The sequence below is a fragment of the Chiloscyllium plagiosum genome, unplaced genomic scaffold, assembly GCF_037043375.1.
Source record: "Chiloscyllium plagiosum isolate Xiang-an unplaced genomic scaffold, Cpla_swu_hap1 HiC_scaffold_9, whole genome shotgun sequence".
Classification (NCBI taxonomy): Eukaryota; Metazoa; Chordata; class Chondrichthyes; order Orectolobiformes; family Hemiscylliidae; genus Chiloscyllium; species Chiloscyllium plagiosum.
In genome coordinates, this window is record NW_028270147.1 from 58,487,421 (window position 1) to 58,509,339 (window position 21,919).

A 21,919-nucleotide genomic window follows, 5' to 3' on the forward strand; every position below is an offset into this window, starting at 1 on the left:
GCAACTGCATGCTAGTTAATTTACCATCTGTGAGATTTTAGAAACAATGGCCTGGATTTTGTGGTAATGATGATAGTAGAACATTAACCATCATTATAACTGTGAAACTGACAGCACTTTTTGTATTCATACACACATAATTAAACATGACAATCCAGACTTTGTTGACAATGGCTCTATGATCCTCCACAGGATGAGCTAATAAAAGTGCTGACAGATACAAGTATACAAAATCATTTAAACTGATATGAACATTCATTTTCATGCAATTGAAATCATTTTAAAAACCCTTGAATAAGTTATAGCTATTGAATGAGGTGGAACTGGGTTTGTAAATGACAAACTAAATCACAAATACTAATGAATGACCTCTCTCAACATAAAACATGAATTTTACATTACATCTATGGACTACCAAGTTGCTCCATTATATTATAAAATATGCACACATATAAAGAAAGTAAAAATTTATGATATTTTAACTTCTACCTTAATCTCACGTGACTGTTCCAATCTTATCTTGCTGTTTGTAAGATGTTTAAAAAGTGAAGGATAATCAAAGCGTTTAACATTTTAATTTATTATCTGATAATCTTTCAACAACTTTGGCCACTGAAAATTCTATAGACTTGGCACCTAAATGATATTAATATCAGGAAAAGTAAAATCCCCACAGCAGACCTCTGTGAACAGCTTTGATCTAGGTCAGCAATAATGTTGTCACTTAGCAAACAATCACAAAATCTGTGTGATAATGTGATGGAAAATTGACATCTATTTGGATAAACTATGGTTGATAGAAGACAGCCAGCATGGATTTATTATTAGCAAATTATTTTTGGCTAACTTGATTAGTTTTTGATGAACACAGAAGGTGGATGATAGTTCTGCTGAAGTGTATATGATTTTCTGAAGACATTTGAGAAAGTACCATCTGTCATTCTCGTTAGCAAAATTTGTGGCCAAGAGATAAAAAGGGCTACATAGCATCATTCCAAAATTTGGTAAAGGACAGAAACACCTCAGACCACTGCTTCTTCTGAACTACACTAATGACTTAAGAGATACAGGGCAAACTTTGAAATTTGCAGATGACACAAAACTTTGAAGTGCAATAAATGGTGAGAATGCTGAATATTGACTTCAAGATAATATGGATTGATGAAAGGTAGACACATGACAGATGAAAACCAATGCAAAAGAAACTGAGGTGCTAAGTTTTTGTAGAAAGAATGTGGAGGAAGAACACAGGTAAATTGTACAGTTTTAAGAGCTGTAAGAGACACGTGGGATGATTATGTCTTAATTCTCAAAGGTGTCTGATAACAAAGCAGTTAATAAAGCAGATGAGTCATGAGATTTAAAAATAGATACATAGAGTACCAAAACAAGTAATTATATATCAATTATATATCAATCCAATTTGGTCCCAGCACAAATGCTGTGATCAATTCTGGGCGCCACATTTTAGGAAAGGGATGAAGACTTTGCGGAGGCTAAAAACAGGATTTACAGGAATGGTTCCAAAGTTGAGGGATTATAGTTACATAGTTTTTCTCCTGAGAGAAGGTTAAGAGAAGTTTTGAAAGAAGTATTTAAAATCATTAAGGCTTTAAATAGAGTAATCAAAATTATACTGTTTTCAAAAGTTGAAGAGTTGATGAAGGCAGCACGTGGTAAATGTATTAAGAGGAGACATGAGGATTTTTTTCGAACCCAGTAAGGATTTGGAATCTTCTGCATAATTGGATGATGGATACAAATTCAATGGTAACCTTCAAAAGGGATTGGATAAATATTTAAGAAAGAGAAAAGCAGCAATATTGAGACACGGGATAAACTGGAAGCATTGATGAGTCAACCAGGTTCCTCCTGTGCAGTACTGTTCTTTGATTCTACGACCTTTTCACTTGTCTTTTGAACCTTAGTGGTTTCATACAATATGCTCCAATCCAAATACTTTGCATTGAGAAAAATAACATTTTGATAAGTAGACAAAATAATTTACTTACTATAATGTGCAAAGCTTAAAAAGGTAACTAATGGTATACCGTTTGTAATGAGCACAAACCTGTTTCCCCAGGATGAAGCTGCCACACCATCTTTGACTGCAGTCTGTAAAGTGCTGACTTTAATAGGTACTCCAGAAGAAGCAGATGACCCCTGAGAAGGCGAGTAGTCTGAGTAGCTAGCCGAAGAGCCACTGTTGTTGATTCTGTCACCTTCTGATTCATCTGTTGATTCTTAATATACAAAGTAATATTGATTAAATATTTCTTCTTTGGTTGTCAGAAAGATATTTTAGTTTTATATTTTAAAATCTTAAGACATGTGACATACAAGTTTGGAGTAAAATGTTTAAAATTAATGAGAATTGGTGAAAAAGGAGAAATGCCAATGAAGCTTTTTGTCATCAATTATCAGAACAGACACCGACAGCAGAATTGTATCGGGCCCTAAATGGCCAGTATTGTGACAGCATCATGGGAGAAATCCAATGAGGCCTATTTCTTAGTTAAAAGATGCAGCGAGAACCAAACTAAGTTCTGGGCATCAAGGCAAAATTCCCACTCAGTAGCAGCAAGTTGCCGATTAAAGCAGATTATTGCTTGTTAACCACCTTATTAACTCCAAATCTCACCTCATTAATATGCAGCTTTCTATTGTGCCATCTGCCACGAGCAAACTAGAGACCAAGAATTTTTGATTTAGAAGTCAGAGTGGGTACCCGGCCACTGCAGCTCATTGGTGACTGAACAGCCTCCATGTTCATCATTATGCAGCAGCATTTCACAGACACCAGCTGCACACACACCTTATCTGTGGACAATGGCATCTGATAATTATGAACCCCCACAGGATTTTGGTGGCAATTCTATGATCCACTTCAGAATACTTAGGAAATTGAGACTTGCAGTGCAGGACGCATCAGCAATTAGCAATGAAAGTTTCCTGCAAGAACACTTTGTGCAGTGTCACAGAGTCAAAGCAACGTATAGCATGGAAACAGACTCTACAGTCCAACTCATCCATGCCATATCCTAAATTAATAGACAATAGACAATAGGTGCAGGAGTAGGCCATTCAGCCCTTCGAGCCTGCACCGCCATTCAATATGATCATGGCTGATCATTCCTAATCAGTATCCTCTTCCTGCCTTATCTCCATAATCCTTGATTCCACTATCTTTGAGAGCTCTATCCAACTCTTTCTTAAATGAATCCCGAGACTGGGCCTCCACTGCCTTCTGGGGCAGAGCATTCCACACAGCCACCACTCTCTGGGTGAAGAAGTTTCTCCTCATCTCTGTCCTCCATGTTCATCATTATGCAGCAGCATTTCACAGACACCAGCTGCACACACACCTTATCTGTGGACAATGGCATCTGATAATTATGAACCCCCACAGGATTTTGGTGGCAATTCTATGATCCACTTCAGAATACTTAAGAAATTGAGACTTGCAGTGCAGGACGCATCAGCAATTAGCAATGAAAGTTTCCTGCAAGAACACTTTGTGCAGTGTCACAGAGTCAAAGCGACGTATAGCATGGAAACAGACTCTACAGTCCAACTCATCCATGCCATATCCTAAATTAATAGACAATAGACAATAGACAATAGGTGCAGGAGTAGGCCATTAAGCCCTTCGAGCCTGCACCGCCATTCAATATGATCATGGCTGATCATTCCTAATCAGTATCCTCTTCCTGCCTTATCTCCATAACCCTTGATTCCACTATCTTTGAGAGCTCTATCCAACTCTTTCTTAAATGAATCCAGAGACTGGGCCTCCACTGCCTTCTGGGGTAGAGCATTCCACACAGCCACCACTCTCTGGGTGAAGAAGTTTCTCCTCATCTCTGTCATAAATGGTCTACCCCGTATTTTTAAGCTGTGTCCTCTGGTTTGGCACTCATCCATCAGCGGAAACATGTTTCCTGCTGCCAGAGTGTCCAATCCTGTCCAGTCCAATCTAGTCTCATTTCCAGCATTTGCACCATACCCCTCTAAATCCTTCCTATTCATGTACCATCTAGATGACTTGTAAATGTTGTAATTGTATCACCCTTTACCACTTCCTATGCCAGCTCATTCCATACCTCTACGTGAAAACGTTGCCCCTTAGATCCCTTTTAAATCTTTCCCCTCTCACCTTAAACTTATGCCCTCTAGTTTGGACTCCCCTACCCTGTGAAAAAGACCTTGCATATTTACCCTATCCATGTCCCTCATGATTTTATAAACCTCTATAAGGTCACCCCTCAGTCTGCAGCGCTCCAGGAAAACAGCCCCAGCCTACTCAGCCTCTCCCTATAGTTCAAACCCTGCAATCCTGGCAACATCCTTGTAAATCTTTTCTGAACCCTTTCAAGTTTGATAACATTTTTCCTATAGCAGGGAGACCAGAACTGAACACAATATTCCAGACGTGGTCTAACCAATATCTTGTACAGGTGCAACATGACCTCCTAATTCCAATAGTCAATGCACTGACCAATTAATGAAAGCGTACCAAATACCTTCTTCACTACCCTGTCTACCTGCGACCCATGCGGAACCTTGTCGAACACCTTACTACTGAAGTCCATATAGACAACGTCCAGCACTCTACCTTCATCAATCCTCTTGGGACAGGCACCCAGCTCATGGATCAGACAAACGCATATCCTGGGACTGCTTGCTTACTCTCTTAGTGCTCACTCACGTACCATCTACCTGCATGCTCACAGCATCCCTGTCTTGCTTATTAGTGCAGTCACACAACCAGACAGCTAGTCATGCTGCTCAGCAGTCCTCAGTCAAGGGGGCAGACATCTTGCTATATGACACCTCGCTACATCAATCTTACACCTGTACCATGTACCAGCAGCTTAAGTGACAAATATAAATTGAGTAGGGACCTGAGGAGGTGCAAAGCGTAGGGAAGGGTTTATGTGAAGGGTAATCAGGAAGAAGGGTCTGGATATCTAGAATTAAGGCCTCACATTACTGCTTTTCATCATGCTGTAAATCTAAATTGCACATGAGAAAGAAAATGGTCACAGCACACATGGAATGTGTTGACCTGAGAGGGAGGTGGCTGCAAGACCCACCAATATGGTGCTCTTTAAAAAAAGAGATGGAATATTACATAGAGACCATGCATTGTACAGGACACAGACCTGCAGGTTCCTAATTCCTTGTGACTCTAATCCATTGGATGCTCCACGCCTCTCTGCGCCAGGCATTGCTGTTCACTTCATTCAAGACTAACACTTTTGGTCTCCCAGGAAAAGAATGGTGATATTTAATCAAACAGGGCAATGGTGCCAGTAAAACCCACTACCTATGTACATCTTGAACATCTTCTTCTACATGATGCAGTAGATATCACTTTTTGTTATGTCTTGTATGGATATGATGTTTGGTATCATGGTGGCACAATTACATTCAGGGCAATACAGACTCAAGCTAATAGATGTATTGCAATACCATTAACACTTAACAAAATTTGAGCATTGATATGTAGCAAAATGTTATCCATGCTATTGATGTTCCTCAAAAAATTATCTCAGTGCAATTGGGGTGGAGGAAGACCTCTTGACAGTGGAGCCCATTGGTCCAGAGGCAACTTGACCTACTCAACTTGAACTGCCAAAGGTCAATAGGGCAGGCCCAGCCACCTCTGCAGTGTCCAAAGAAGGGACTGCTTTGTGTGTGGTTCCTCCTTTTGTTGGGTGCATCTTGGCACCATTCCGTCTCCTTCTGGGGAAGGGGCACCTGTCACCAAGCCTTTGGACAAGAGAACCATTGGCTAGGGATGTAGAGTGTAGGTCTATGCCTATTTCCAGCAGAAATACCTTCCCTTGCAACCGCAAGAGGTGCAACACTTGCGCCCACACCTCCCCCCTCACTTTTCTCCAAGGCCCCAAAGGAAACTTCCATATCCGCCACAGATTCACCTGCACCTCCACCCACATCATCTACTGCATCCGCTGCAGCCGGTGTGGCCTCCTCTATATTGGGGAGACAGGCCGCCTACTTGCGGAGCGATTCAGAGAGCACCTCTGGGCCACCCGGACGAACCAACCCAACCAACCTGTAGCACAGCATTTCAACTCCCCCTCCCACTCCACCGAGGATATGCAGGTCATTGGACTCATCCACCGCCAAACCACAACAACCCGACGGTCGGAGGAGGAGCGTCTTATCTTCCGACTGGGAACCCTCCAACCGCAGGGGATGAACTTGGACTTCACCAGTTTCTTCATCCCCCCTCCCCCCACCTTGTCTCAGCCGGATCCCTCCAGCCCGGCACCGCCTTCCTGACCTGCAGTCTTCTTCTTGACCTCTCCGCCTCCATCCTACTCCGACCTATCACCCTCACCTTGACCTCTTTCCACCTATCACATTTCCAACGCCCCTCCTCCAAGTCCCTCCTCCCTACCTTTTATCTTCTCCTGCTGAACACTCTCTGCTCATTCCTGAAGAAGGGCCTGTGCCCGAAACGTCGAATCTCCTGTTCCCTGGATGCTGCCTGACCTGCTGTGCTGTTCCAGCAATAAAGTTTCAACTATTTCCAGCAGAACCCAAGGGTGCTGTATCTGGCTCTCAATGACAGTTGCTAACTGTATGTGGAAGCAGCCAGACAATCACATGCTTGAGGCAGCTGGATCCCCACAGCGTAGCTGCACTCCTGCATCCTCTGGGTAAAGAGAGGCACATACTGGTCTGCCACTTTAGTTTCTCCCTCTGCATATGGACAAAGTTTCTGATTGTTGGCACCACAGGTCTATGTAGCAGAAAAATATAATTAAGGGTAATATTGCTGAGCAGGTGCCTGTACTTTGCCTGTCCTTCAAGTACCAGCAGCCTGGGAAATCTCTTCCTTGGCCAGCTATGGAGCTGTCACAGTAAAATGCTACGAGATTGTGCTCTCAGTCTTTCTAAATATAACTTTCCTACTAAGGTGTCAGTATCTCGGCTGTTGGGGGGTACAGCAGGCAGCTTTGCCATTGCTTCCTCTGAAGCCTCAGTACTCTCTTCCTCAGATGTTGGACCAGCCTGTTTCTCTGTCAAGACCATGGCCATCTGCTGGTACCTGCAAGTCATGAGAAACAGGAGGCATGATTGTGTGCAATCAGTGGGGTTAATGTGAGAATTGGAGTGGAATGAATAACACTACTCACTCAGTTGGCAGACATGGATTCTTGGCATCCCTGTAGCAGTAATCCTGGTCTCCTTCTTTGAGGGACAGGATTCTCTCCTCATAGTGGGTAAGGAGCCTAATGTCAGGTACCTCTCCACCCATCATTTCACTTATTGACCTGCTTTGGACTAATTTTCTTCTTAATGCGAAAAAGGGAGGGATTGAAATAAGTGAAAGTAATTGGCACAGTGGTGAGTGCTGGTGCAGGTAGTAAAAGGTGAAGTGTCTCAGCAAGTGAGAAAGCAGCACAGAGGCTAATGGTGTGGGGAGTTGCTGGGTGGGGGGAGGGGGAATGATAGCAAGTGAGGAAAGATGTTGCAGGCAATAGTAAGAGTGGCAGAGTATGAGCTTTGGAGGCAGGTGGGTACAGTAACAGAAATAGAATAATTATGAGGTTTCCTGCCTTCCAACCAATCAGCACCCTCTTTCTCATGCAATATAAATGATTGTTTCCTTTGAAATTTGGTATTCTCACAACTGTCCTGATTAGTGCAAGACAAAACATTTTCAACAGCTACATCTTTGTTTTCAGCAGTATTCAAATTCTATATGAACACGCTTAAAAGAGAGTTGTTCAATTCTACAGTCTGCTTAGAAATAAAAAAAATACTTTGTAATTCAATGGAAAGTGCACTGTCAATCAACAAGAGCATTCAATAGCTGTCCTTAGCCATAGAGTTATACAGCATGAAAACCTTTTGGTCCAACTAGTCCATGCTGACCATGTTCCCAAACTAAATTAGTCCCACCTGCCTGCACTTGGTCCATATCCCTCCAAACCTTTCCCATTCACATACATATCCAAATGCCTTTTAAATGTCGCAACTCTATCTGCATCCATTACTTCCTCTGGCAGTTCATTCCATACACAAACCACTCACCGTAAAAAAAAGTTGCCTATCATGTTCTTTTTAAAACTTTCCCTTCTCACCTTACAAATATGGAGTTCAACCTCGATAAATGTGAAGTGATTTATTTCAGAAAGTCGAATTTGAAAGCTGAATACAGGGTTAAAGACAGGGTTCTTGGCAGTGCAGGGGAACAGCAGGAACTTGGGGTCCATGTACATAGATCCCTCAAAGTTGCCACCCAAGTTGATAGATTGTTAAGAAGGTGTATGGTGTTTTGGCTTTCATTAATAGGGGGATTGAGTTTCAGAGCTGCAAGGTTTTGCTGCAGCTCTATAAAACCCTGGTTAGACCACATTTGGAGTACTGTGTCCAGTTTTGTTTGCCTCATTATAGGGAGGATATAGATTCTTTAGATAGTGTGCACAGGAGATTTATCAGGATGTTGCCTGGATTGGAGGGCTTGTCTTATGAAGAGAAGTTGAATGAGCTAGGGCTTTTCATACTGGAGAGAAGAAGGAAGAGAGGTGACTTGATAGAGGTGTACACGGTAATGAGAGGTATCGATAGAGCAGATAGCCAGAGACTTTTCCCCAGGGCAGAAATGGCTGTCCATTTAAGGTGATTGGAGGAAGGTATAGCGGAGACATAAGAGGTAGGTTCTTTATGCTGAGAGTGGCGAATGTGTGGAATGTACTGCCAGTGCTGGTAGTAGAGTCAGAGACTTTAGGGACATTCAAGGGACTGCTGGACAAGCACATCGACAGCAGTAAATTGATGAGTATGTAGGTTAGGTTGATCTTAGATTAAGATAAATGCTCGGCACAACATCGTGGGCTGAAGGGCCATATGCCCCTTAGTTTTGAACTCCATATCCGCAGGAAAAGACCATTGCTATTCACCTTATCTATGCCCCTCATGGTTTCATATATGTCTATAAGATCACCCCTCAACATTCTACACTCCAGTGAAAAAAGTCCCAGCCTATCCGGCCTACTTTTACAACTCAAACCTACCATTCCCGGCAACATCATGTCTGGTGTGAGAAAGCTATTCTCAGATGAGGTGGCACCTACAGTGCACTTGGAAAATAAATAGGTTGATCTCAGCATTCATGTGCTTGAGAGGTGGAAAAAATATCAGGTAGGTCTTCCAATCTTAACACTTTCATCTAACCATATTGAAAAGTACAGACAAATGGGAAAAGTGAGCTCATGAACTGTAATACCTTCAAGGCCAAATTACACTGATGCTGACTAGATTCATACAAAAATCTATAGAAAAGATGGTATCAAACTGGAAGGGGTGCAAAAAACATTTACAAGCAGGTTACCCAAACTAGAAGGTTTGAGTCATAAGGAGAAGCTGGATAGACTGGGGATTTTTCTCCTTGGAGTTGAGGAGGCTAAGAGGTGACCTTATAGAGGTTTATAAAACCATCAAGGGCTTAGATAAGGTGAATAGCCAAAGTCTTTTTCCCAAGGTAGGGAAGGCCAAAACTAGTGGGCATAATTTTAAAGTGAGAAGGGAAATTTTTAAAAGGGATTCGAGGCCAACTTTTTTATTGCAGAGGGTCGTTCATATATGGAATGAACTGTCTGAGGAAGTGACAGAAGCAGGTATAGTTACAATATTTAAAAGACATTTGGACAGGTACATGGATAGGAAAGGTTTATTGGGATATGGGCCAAATACAGACAAATGGCACTAGTTTGATTTAAGAAATCTGGTTGACATGGACAAGTTGGGCCGAAGGGCCTGTTTCCGTGCTGTATGACTCCAAGACTCTAAAAAGAACAGTTACTTGAATGTGGTCGTCGAGCATAGTTGCTACCAATGGAACGATATATTCTCCAGAGAGGAGAATTTTTTAAAAATCCAGATTTTAAAAAATGTTAAAAATACATTTCTATTTAATCCTATAAATAAATAAATATTAAAAATAAAAATAAATATCCTGCCAGTGGAATGCAATCGACCAACTGGATTGTTTCATTAAAATGATAGCATGGCGCCCTTTTTTCTAATCAAGTAGGTTTTAAGGCTTATTATGGTTTTCTTATATAGACACAACTGTTTTTCTCTTTTTTTACCCCAATTTCAGTCCAAGAGCTCAACAGCTGTGTTCTGGCATTTGGCATTTATGATGTTAAACCTGATTTCTATAGCCTAGTAGCAGAGTTTTAAGGCTGGATGGTATATCAACGGTTTGGTAACAGCTTTGTTCTGCTCAATCGACTGTTCAAATCCCTAGTGTGCTTCTCAAACCGTTACTTCAAATTACTGTAGCACCAGCGAAAATGCTATTGCATGAAAAGATCAGCTTCAATTAATTAAAACCCATTGAAAGAATAAGAAGTTAATTATAATGGAATGCTTAAATGGATAATTCAAGTTTGACCTTGAAGCCTGCTCACAGCCTTTGGCAGGTCATTGCAATTTTGCTCATATTCCACTGCAACTGGTATTTTTGGACCCTCACCTGTTATTTCCCTTCTCTTTAGTCTTCATAGCCATATGTCTCAAGTTACCCTTTATGTTTTAAAAAAAAACTCCAGCTTCACTACTGGTTCAGATGCAAATGATAATCAATATTTCTTTTTTCAAATTCTGTTCATTTATCATGCGTTTCAAAGGCTTCCTTAATAGTCACTGTCACAAGTCTGTCTACACTTTTTAACTCATTAATTTGAAACTCATTTCTCTATGGTTTGAACAATTTATGTGGAACAACTTCATAAATCTCTTTCATAACCTTAAAAATTCCAAATAATCTGTATAAATTCTTGCATTTCAAGAACAGCAAACCTAGCATCTTCAGGGTATCCTCATAATCTAGGTATCCTATGTTTAGGTTATTATTCTCAACATGTACTTTTCTTGGATTGCTTCATATATACAGCTGTTACTAGGTTGCATCTTATTCTTCATTTTCTGGGACTACCATTTTTGGGCTTCACTTTGATTGCTTGTAGAAAGTATAAACATTGAATCAGGTTGTTTACTGAAACCATATTGGTCAGTAATTTACTGAAGTAGCAATATTGGTAATGAATGCCATAATTTAGTGACCTTCCTTTGCAGAGAACTGATTAGATTATGCCACAACAGTCTGTTCCATAAATAATCTAAGTAGCACTGACAATCAACATAGTGTCAACTCAGCTAATTTGGGATTTGCTTTGATTTTGCAGGGTGAAGTTACTACAACTGTGCTTTTGAGGCATCTGCACCAGTGCAAAATCTCCACAAACTGAGGCTATGATCTAGTTAACAGTATAAATTATGACTTGCTGGAATTTCTGAATTATAATGATGAATGCCATAAATGTTCTATTACAATGGAAGTCTGTCAGCAAATTCTGACTTCATAAGAAATGTGTAGAATCAGGAATTCAGCACTGATTTACTACACACTTGTGCAGCAGCATTTCTCCTCTCAACCCCACTACATCCCTTTCCCAAATGAGATTTCCCTAATGCAATATCCTGGCTCAGCTTGGCTTCCATAGAGTTGACACTGCACCTTTCTTCTCTTTACTCAACAAGACGACTTTGGGTTTGAATAGTGGCGTTTCACTAAGAGTTGGCCGCAGTTCTCCCATTCTCAGATCATTTGGCGAGTCTCCTAACGATCTCTGTAGAAAAGAGAAAATTAGATCTTTCAAGAAAACAAATAAGAGCAAGATAGAAATGGAACACTTACTTACATCTTCATGGCAATAAAGTGTGACAATAGGAAGAAGGTTTGACTTGAAATAAACACCTCTATCAGCATTTCACACAAATTTGGAGACATAGAAAGTAGGAGCAGGAGTAAGTATATTTGGCCCTTTAAACCCGTTTCAACATTCAATATGATCATTGCTAATAATCCAAATCTATCCCTGCTATTGCTTTCTCCCAATATTATTTTATCCCTTCAGCTCTAAGAACTATATCTGAATCCCTCTTGAAAACTTCCAACGTTTTGACCTAAACCACTTGCTGTAGCAGAGAATTCCATTTGCGCACAACTCTCTTCGTGAAAAAGAATTCTAATCTCAGTCCTAAATGGCCTATCCCAGATCCTGGAACTGTAGTCTCCGGTTCTGCATTTCCTGATCATTGAGAACATCCTTCAAGCTTTACCCTGTCTATTCATCATCATATTTGTCAAACTTGTGAATGTTAGAAATAATTTTCCCCACACATTTTTTCAAATATCTACTGAAATTGCCTCTGACTTGTAACAGAATAAAGTTCTCCTGCCTATATCAGGTCCAAATGGCTTCTCCTTGGGGTATGCCCAAATGGTGACTATTAGAAGAATCACTGAGCTTTGGTGAATTCACGTGGAAAATGTTTAAGTATCGCCAAAACCTAGTGTTTAGTTGGCAGAGTAGTGAGGTCGGCCTTCTGAAACCAGGATTGGAAGGTCTGAAACAATTTCAAGTTTTCAAATCAATTTGAATGTAACTAATTAACTGCAGACAACCAGATTGGCCAGATCTCCACATGGGGGACACTCCTGAAGAAGGTTAAACAGGATTTCAATTAGGGGGTGACACAGTGGCCCTGTGGTTAACACTGCTGCCTCACAGCATCAGGGGCCTGGATTCCAGCATCAAGTGACTGTGTGGAATTTGCACATTCTCCATGTCTGCATGAGTTTCCTCTGGGTGCTCCAGTTTCCTCCCACAATCCAAAGATGTGCAGGTCAGGTGAATTGGCCATGCTGAATTGCACATAGTGTTCATGGATGTGTAGGTTAGGTGTATTAGTCAGGGGAAAATATAGAGTAATGGGTTTGGGTAGGATACTCTTCGGACTTGTTGGGCCGAAAGTGATTTTCAGGATGTGTACAGACACCTCACCCCCACCCCTCAATCCCCCTAACCATAACAACACTAGCACTCAGTACTAATCTGGTTAAGGTCAATGGATTTAGCAGAGATTAAAAATCACACTAGGAATCTCAATTCTGTACGGACATGCCTTTTCCAGCAAAAAATCTGTCATAATAAAAATATACTTCATTAATTAATCTTTTAAATGTTATTTTTATTTCTCAGCAGTTCCTTTATTTTGGAAAAGTGGAACTGGAGGACGTAAAAGATTTTAGCCTGAATTTTCCCGTATGTTGTTATTCTGTTGGAGTTACTTGCTTTCTGGTCATCTCATTACTTCTGGTACATTTCACAGCTTCTGAGAGAAATACTACCTGGGCGCAATGGGGAAGAATGTGGAAATACAGGAGCGACACTGCCTTTTGACCGTAAGATTTAAAATCAACTGTAAAGTTAAAAGTGTTTGAATTTAACTAGAATGCATGATCATTCAGGTGAGATGTCTGTACATATCCTGAATATCACCAGACGTTGGCTTAGTTGGGCATTAAATTTAAGAATTACTACTATTCACCAGAATCATAAGATTTATCGACTTTGAGTTGCTATTTAAAGTAAATAAAAATGGTCTAAAACACAGCATTTTAAAACATGAGGGCAGAAAAAAATTTCTGGATGATTCCAGAAATTCATTTTCAATGAAATTGAGCCACAATCCCAGATTTGATTAATCAGAAATATAGAGCTGAAAATGTGTTGCTGGAACAGCGCAGCAGGTCAGGCAGCATCCAGGGAACAGGAGAATCGACGTTTCGGGCATAAGCCCTTCTTCAGGAAACGTCGATTCTCCTGTTCCCTGGAAACTTTCTCCTAATCAGAAATATATCAAAGCATCGAACATCCATCTTCTGGCAGTCTTGTGTTACGGACCAGAGTAAACCCCCTCAAAATATATTAAGATGATAGGTAGACCCCAACTTTTTCTTACTTTTATAGGCAAGTATAAGGCATTGTGTTCTGGATGCAATTAGATTGGTCAAACTACCAGGCTTGAAGCAAAATACATTTTATCCTTACACTATAGTTAAAATACCAAGAAAAAAAAATTGGAATAAACGTAATTCTATTGGAAAACTTAACAGAATAATAGAATATTTAACTACTAAACAGCAAATATAAATAGCAACATCCAAAAATGTGCAGGTTAGGTATATTGGCAATGCTAAATTGCCCATGGTGTCCAGGGATGTGAAGGTTGTGTGGATTAACCATGGGAAATGCAGGGTTACAAGGATAGAATAGGGCATTGGCTGTGCGTTGGGATGTTCTTTGGAGGGTCGGTGTGAACTTGATGGACTGAGTGGCCTGCTTCCAAACTGTAGGTGTTCTATGATAATTGTCCCAACATATTAACATCCCATAAACACCCCCTTGGCAAAGGCAAATGCAATAAAATAGTTTGTTTCACATTCAATTCTCCATTCCAGCAGGAAAGAACACAAGAGAAAACTCTAAGTGAGAGAAAGAACTCAAGTGTTTTGCTGTAGCAGGGAAAGACATATAACAGCTTACAAACCCCAACAGCTATTGAAAGTTAAACTAAAATCCTGGTCCTAAAATCCTGGGTCAAAATCCTTGACCCCACCACTTCATGCTGCTTCTATTATTCCAAACTTAAAAAAATCCAATGGACTTCAGTAAGGCATTTGACAAGGTTCCCCATGGGAGACTGGTTAGCAAGGTTAGATCTCATGGAATACAGGGAGAACTAGCCATTTAGATACAGAATTCGCTCAAAAGTAGAAGACAGAGGGTGTTGGTGGAGGGTTGTTTTTCAGACTGGAGGCCTGTGACCAGTGGAGTACCACAAAGATTGGTGTTGGGTCCACTACTTTTCACCATTTATATAAATGATTTGGATGTGAGCATAAGACATATAGTTAGTAAGTTTGCGGATGATATTGAAATTGGAGGTGTAGTGGACAGCAAAGAAGGTTATGCTGCAGCTGTACAGGACATTGGGTTAGGCCACTGTTGGCAAATTGCATGCAATTCTCTCCTTCCTATCAGAAAGATGTTGTGAAACTTGAAAGAGTTCAGAGAAGATTTACAATGATGTTGCCAGGGTTGGAGGATTTAAGCTATTGGGAGACATTGAATAGGTTAGGGCTATTTTCCCTGGAGTGTCAGAGGCTGAGGGGTGACCTTATACGGGTTTATAAAATCATGAAGGGCATGGATAGGATAAATCGACAAATTATTTTCCCTGGGATGGGCGAGTCCAGAATTAGAAGGCATAGGCTTAGGGTGAGAGGGGAAAGATATAAAAGAGACCTAAGGGGCAACTGTTTCACGCAGAGGGTGGTATGTGTATGGAATGAGCTAGGCAAAAGTGAGGACTGCAGATGCTGGAAACCGGAGTCTAGATTAGAGTGGTGCTGGAAAAGCACAGCAGGTCAGGCACCATCCAAGGAGCAGGAAAATTGACGTTTCGGGCAAAAGCCCTTCATCAGGAATGATGAAGGGCTTTTGCCCAAAACGTAGTATGGAATGAGCTGCCAGAGGAAGTGGTGGAGGCTGGTACAATTGCAACATTTAAAAGACATCTGGATGGGTATATGAATAGGAAGGGTTTGGAGAGATATGGGCCGAGTGCTGGCAGGTGGGACTACATTGGGTTGGAATATCTGGTCAGCATGTATGAGTTGGACTGAAGGGCCTGTTTCCATGCTGTATATCTTTATGATCCTATGACTCCATGACTCACAAGCTGTTTATGTTGTTTGGAACATACCGTTTGGCACTATTGTCTCAAACTTTCTTCATTGAAAAAAACACCACAAAATACACCTCTTAAAACCATAGTATTATCACACCTCCCTCCCTTAAAATAACAAACAATCTTACTCTATTAGTACACTACAATACATAAACATTACATGGACTCTAAGCATGAAAACATTCAACATTCCATTTCAATCTATTTCTTCCACCACCAAACACCTTCATCCTCCTTCATTTCGGTTGTGCCAATGTGTCGGCAATTATATTCTCTCATCCTGCCACGTGTACAATTTTAAAACTGAATGGCTGCAATAATAAGCTCCATCGAAATAGTCAGGAAGTAGTCTTATCTTTAAGTCTTTCCCAAAGCCTTAAGGGGTTATGATCAATATATACAATTGTCTCAGTGAATCCATCTTCAACGATCATAACCTAACAGCCTGAAATGCTGCGCAATTCATCAAATTCCCATTGCTCCCATGCTGACAGTCTCCATCAATCTGGACTCATACCTGACATTGAGTTGGTTGGTCACCTCCTCATACAGATGGTATTGCTGTAAACCTCACAACCACCTCTCACATTCAGCCATGGCAATCACATCTTACAGATTACATAACACTCAGAATTGATAGAACAACCAGAATTATTCAACCAGCCACTAAGCTTAAAGTATTTTCTGATTTGGAGATGCTGGTGTTGGACTGGGGTGTACAAAGTTAAAAATCACACAACACCAGGTTATAGTCCAACAGGTTTAATTGGAAGGAGCGGCGCTCTGAAAGCTAGTGCTTCCAATTAAACCTGTTAGACTATAACCTGGTGTTGTGTGATTTTTAACTAAGTATTTACTTACACCTTTAAATAATGCTGCTATGGCTTCTTCTTACTCCTGTTCGGTGATGTCAAGTGAAAAAAGGGAGTGTTGATCTCTAAAATTAACACCACTGGTCTCAAATCAAAGTAGCATGCTGGCTGGAGTCAAAAACTATTCACTTTGCAAGCTTCCATGACTATTAACTGTGTGGATGTTAACCACCTCATCAGATATAGCTCATCCCAAAACTATATGTGTTGTCACTTTGAGCTTCAGAGACACCTGTAGCACTAACCTAATGGGTGCTTCTGATCCCAATTTTGCTCTAATAAAATCCACTATATTCAATGTATTCCTCTGATAGCTGATTTTCTGAACTTAATGATAAAGATAACATTGTGAATGACAAATGGACAATTTGTTAATTTTCTCAGTTACCTCAAGTGTAACATCCTTTGCAGATATAGGCCATTTATGCTCATATTTATCTTTTGCAGAATGTTCTATATTTGTGGCGCCGGTTGAGTTTTCTTCAGATCCTTCTTGACTATGTTTTCCCACCAAATGCTGAACAGACTTGACCATATTTTTCAGATCTTCTGGGTAAGGGGTGGGATAACGCTTAAGGTTTATTTCAACCTGAAATTCAAACAAATACAAGAAATATATGAAATTCTCTTGGAATGACTTCACATAACACATGAACACCAAAGTATTATAGATCCAACCACCCGTGCCAACTATCTTCATTGCACAGCTGACAATACCATTCTACCTCTTAGTATATAAGCTGAACATAATTTTCATTGCATTCTTTTTAAATTTCACTTTTCTACTTCTCAAATACATAAGACGCTGCTGTGATATGGTTCCATAGATACCAGCAACCCTTTGCTAACGTACTCTGTAATAATTTTCCATTTTTCAGTGATTACAATGAGGTAGATGAATAGTTCCAAGGAAAGAAGACATAAGCAAAGTTTGATGTGGAATACAATGGCTCCTAATGTAATTCGTCATTTACTTCTTACTTGCTCTCAGTCTGGTGCCTAATTATTGACAGTAAAAATCAATTTATGTGTGTGCAAAATATCCAATAGCATAGGCTTGTTTTACACCTATTCTATTGGAAAAGCAAATCAGGTTGGTCAGTAAAGGGGAACAGATCGATTACCAAACATTTTGCTGCCCAGCAACAATGAATTTTACCACAAAGGATTCTCACATCAATGTGGTTAAATCAACTTAATAATCAAATTATGCACTGGATCGAGGACTGCTGATCTGTAAATCTATTAGATGGTTTGTCTTGTGAGCAATTCATTGTTTCTTAGTTTATTTGTTTTAGGTAATCTGGTATGATACCTATGCCCACACACCAGACAAAGCACAATATTTTGGGAGCTAAATCCAGTATTCCTGAAAAACATCATTGGGATTTTTTATGCATGATTAAACAGAGCTCATCCATTGGATTGCAGGCTACACAGCACCTTTGGGCTGCATGCTGCTTTAAATGATATCAGCACCATGTCAACATGTGACTGGAGCAAGAATGGTAGTTGTGCACGAAGTGAATCTGACCTGTGAAACATTAAGTTATGACAGAACATGGGAGGAATTAGGTTCCAAAGTCTTTTTTTTAGCAACTATGATGGTGAACTTGTTGGATGACATGAAAAATATGATTTGGATATCCAGAGAATGTCAGAGCCCTCTTAGCACATGTTCAGAAGTGGGAACAGACAGTCTGGAGGACCATCAATTCAGTGAAAGATGCTCTTTGGTCCACCCGAGACTTGTTGGTTTTCCAGAACAAGGAGTTGACCTCAACCCAATGTTGCAGACTGGCACATTCCAAGTGCACTGAGGGACACACTAAAGCACCAGGTAGCTGCTGCCAAGGTGCAGTGGGGAAAGACCACTGCCTGAGAAATTCCTGCTAAAGGCAAATAGGGGTCCGTTCATTTATTGGACCCTCTTAGTGCCTCAAAAATGTAAATATAGACTGGTTTAAGAAAGAAATACCTTTGGTTTATTTGGATAGAGTCTAACTCCAGTGATTGTGTGTTTCCTTGATATGTCACTGCACAGAATCGAACTGCATTTGTGATTACATATATATGTAAAGATATTTTTTATGAATAAAGTACATTTTTGAAATAACAAATAGTGGGAACAGACAGCTATGGAGAACAATGTCAGAAATCAAGATTGTCAGTGAATGCATCTTCAAATACCATATCCTTCAGATATACCTCAATTCACCAAACCTATCACTCAGCATCCAAAATTGCTTATCAATCAAATTTCATTTATGCTTCAATTAGTTCTGCTCCAAGTGCCACACTCATATTTCACAGCTTGTACATAATGCCAACTACTTAATAAATTAAAACAAAGAACTATGGATGTTGGAGATCTGAAACAAAAACAGGAATTGCTGGAGAAACTCGGCAGGTCTGACAGCATCTTTGGGAAGAAAGTGGAATTTCAAGTCCAATGACTTGAAACTCAAAACTGATGAAGAGTCAATGGACTCAAAACATTAACTCTGCTTTCTTCCCACAGAAGGTGCTAGACCTGCTGAGTGTCTCCATCATATTTTGTTTTTGTGTCAGCTACTCAATCATGGCTTCAACATCCCATGGAAAGAATGCATGAGCTGACTGAAGTATATTCCTCTCTTACAGACAAGGGGATGAATAACCATGGCAGCAGAAGCCAACCGGTACAGGTAACAGACAGATGCACCCATGTTCCATGGCAGATCAAAACATAAGAAATGAAAGCAGTAATAGTCAATTTAGCCCTTTGAGACTGCTTTGCCATTCACAAAGATCATGGATGATGTTTTACTTCTTCTTGCTGTATCCCTACATCCTTTAATACAATTAGAGTTCATAAATTGTTGGAAAAAAATCATATCATATGAGGAAGTAAAGAAAAATGATTTCATACAGAACATATGTCTATAGTCACCGCATTATTATAATGGAACACCTTGATCAAGAATAGGGACCAAATGCTGGAAAATGGGTCAAGATTAATTTAGGATATCTGGTCGGCATGGACAAGTTGGACTGAAAGGTCTGTTTCTGTGCAGTATGACTCTCCATGACATGACAGGAAGAGATACAAAAAAGGAGTTCAATTTCTATAGTTACAATCCCTGTAGAGCATAATAACTTTTTTAAAAAAAATTGCATTTTCAGTGACTAACTGGAAAGATTACATGACAGTATTTCAGATTTTCGGGCATTACTATAACAAAAGAATGAAAAGCAACATTGTCTAAACATTGAAATAAAGTGCTGGAGAAACTTAACAGTTCTGGCAGAATCTATAGAGAGACAAAGATTTGAAGAAGACTCAAAACATTAACTTTCTTTCACTCTTCACCAATACTGACAGACCTGCTGAGTTTTTCCAGCTTTGTCCATGTTTATTTCAGATGTCCAGTGTCCATAATACTGGATGTAGATTTGCTTGTTGAGCTGGAAGGTTCATTTTCAGACGTTTTGTCACCATACTAGGTAACATCTTCAGTGAACTTCTGGACGAAGCACTGCTGATGATTCCTGCTTTCTATTTATATGTTTGGGTTTCTTTGGGTTGGTAATGCCATTTCCTGTGGAGATGTCATCTCCTTTGGTGATGTCACTTCCTTTTCTTTTTCTCAGGGGTGGTAGATGGGGTCTAACTCGATGTGTTTGTTGATAGAGTTCCGGTTGGAATGCCATGCTTCTAGGAATTCTCGTGCGTGTCTCTGTTTGGCTTGTGTTGTCCCAGTCGAAGTGGTGTCCTTCCTTATCTGTATGTAAGGATACTAGTGAGAGAGGGTCATGTCAATTTATGGCTAATTGATGTTCATGTATCCTGGTTGCTAGTTTTCTGCCTGTTTGTTCCTCCCACCACCCTTCTCACTAGTATCTTTACATACAGATGAGGAAGGACACCACTTTGACTGGGACAACATATCCAACGTAGAACAAGCCAAGCAGCGACACACATGGGAATTCCTAGAAACATGGCATTCCAACCGGAACGCTATCAACAAACACATTGAATTGGACCTGATTTACCACCTCTGAGAAAAAGAACAGGAAATGACATCACCATAGGAAATGACATCACCAACCCAAAGAAACCCAAAAATATGAATAGAAAGCAGGAATCATCAGCAGTGCTTCATCCGGAGGCTCACTGAAGATGTTACCTAGTTTGATGATGAAACGTCTGAAAAGGAACCTTCCAGCTCAGTGAGCAAACCTACATCCAGAACCTCAACCTGAGCTACAAATCTTCTCAAAACTTGCTATCCATAATACTTTGCTTTTATTATTTTCTAAGCACTTTTCAGGAAGAAATTTGTAGCTGTAAGCTACAGAACAAATTTCCCACTTAAATTTAAAAATGACCAAAATCTGCTTAACAGTTATACTCTAATCTTTCTCCTCAGTAGACATCTGGTTCTCTACGTACATGTCCATCATTCTCAGCTCCTGATGATTTGCTTCAGTTATGAGGCTCATGGATCTTCTCATAAAAAGCTGCAAGCTGATCCTATACTGGCTTCCATGGACATTGTTTGCAAACAGAAATGCTAATTAACTAATCTTTAGACCCCAACTTTATTCTAACTTGAAATTAAATGGAGTATGTAAAGCATCGTCATTGAAAAAAATCTTGGCATCCCTAACAAGTATCCCTTGGACTTGCAACTGATTCACCTTTAACACAGTTGCTTAATTATTTCTTTATAGGTATGAATATCTCACACCTTCTCTCCAGCAAGATAACCTTCACCACTCTTTAACCTTTAACAACCAAGCCACTGCAGCTTGTCAATGGTGAGAATTCAGAACAGGCCACATGACTCCCTACATTCTTCTTTTCTTCCTTAAATGAAGAGAGTCCCAAAGCATTACTGAACAAACTTCACATTTGTAAAACATTGCCGTATTATATTAATTGATAAATGATAAAGTCTATATATTACTTCATATTGTAAGAAAAATAATCACTCATAAATTTATCTTTTTAACATTTGATTTAGGTTAAACAGCCTCTGCAGAAATAATCATCGTAAATAACTCCACAGATTTTTTTTGAATGCAAATGTTTTAAATTGAGATATCACCAACCCAATGTAAAAGAATTCCATTCAGAACTACCAAATAATGCCAAGCACACAAATGGGAAATATTTCACTATTTGAAATATATTTAGCAGTCTTCAGGTTTGTTGCTAAGAGTTTGCTGCAGGAATTGTGGACTTTGCTGAGGAATTTCAATGCTGAGCTATGCCAGCAAATATTGAATGTTTTCATGTTTCAAATATTATTTTCCAGTGGCATTTGTTTTTGCATTGGACGAAATGGACAGTGTAATCATCAATAGAAGTACGAAGGTAAGATGTAGGGCCATCAGTAATTAGCAATTGCAGT

The 21,919-nt window shown here is 39.9% G+C and overlaps 1 protein-coding gene across 13 annotated transcripts in view; it reads right to left on the reverse strand.

Annotated features, from left to right (window-relative positions):
- lrrc7 (leucine rich repeat containing 7) overlaps window positions 1–21,919 on the reverse strand; it is a 688,069-nt gene that overhangs the window by 69,974 nt on the left and 596,176 nt on the right. For all 13 annotated transcript variants that reach the window (XM_087990651.1, XM_087990652.1, XM_087990653.1 and 10 more), the window contains 3 exons: window positions 16,909–17,109; window positions 11,567–11,678; window positions 2,072–2,243 (listed from right to left, as the gene is read on the reverse strand). In XM_087990651.1, coding sequence (XP_087846777.1) covers window positions 2,072–2,243; window positions 11,567–11,678; window positions 16,909–17,109 — 485 coding nt within the window. The remainder of the gene's footprint in view (window positions 1–2,071; window positions 2,244–11,566; window positions 11,679–16,908; window positions 17,110–21,919) is intronic.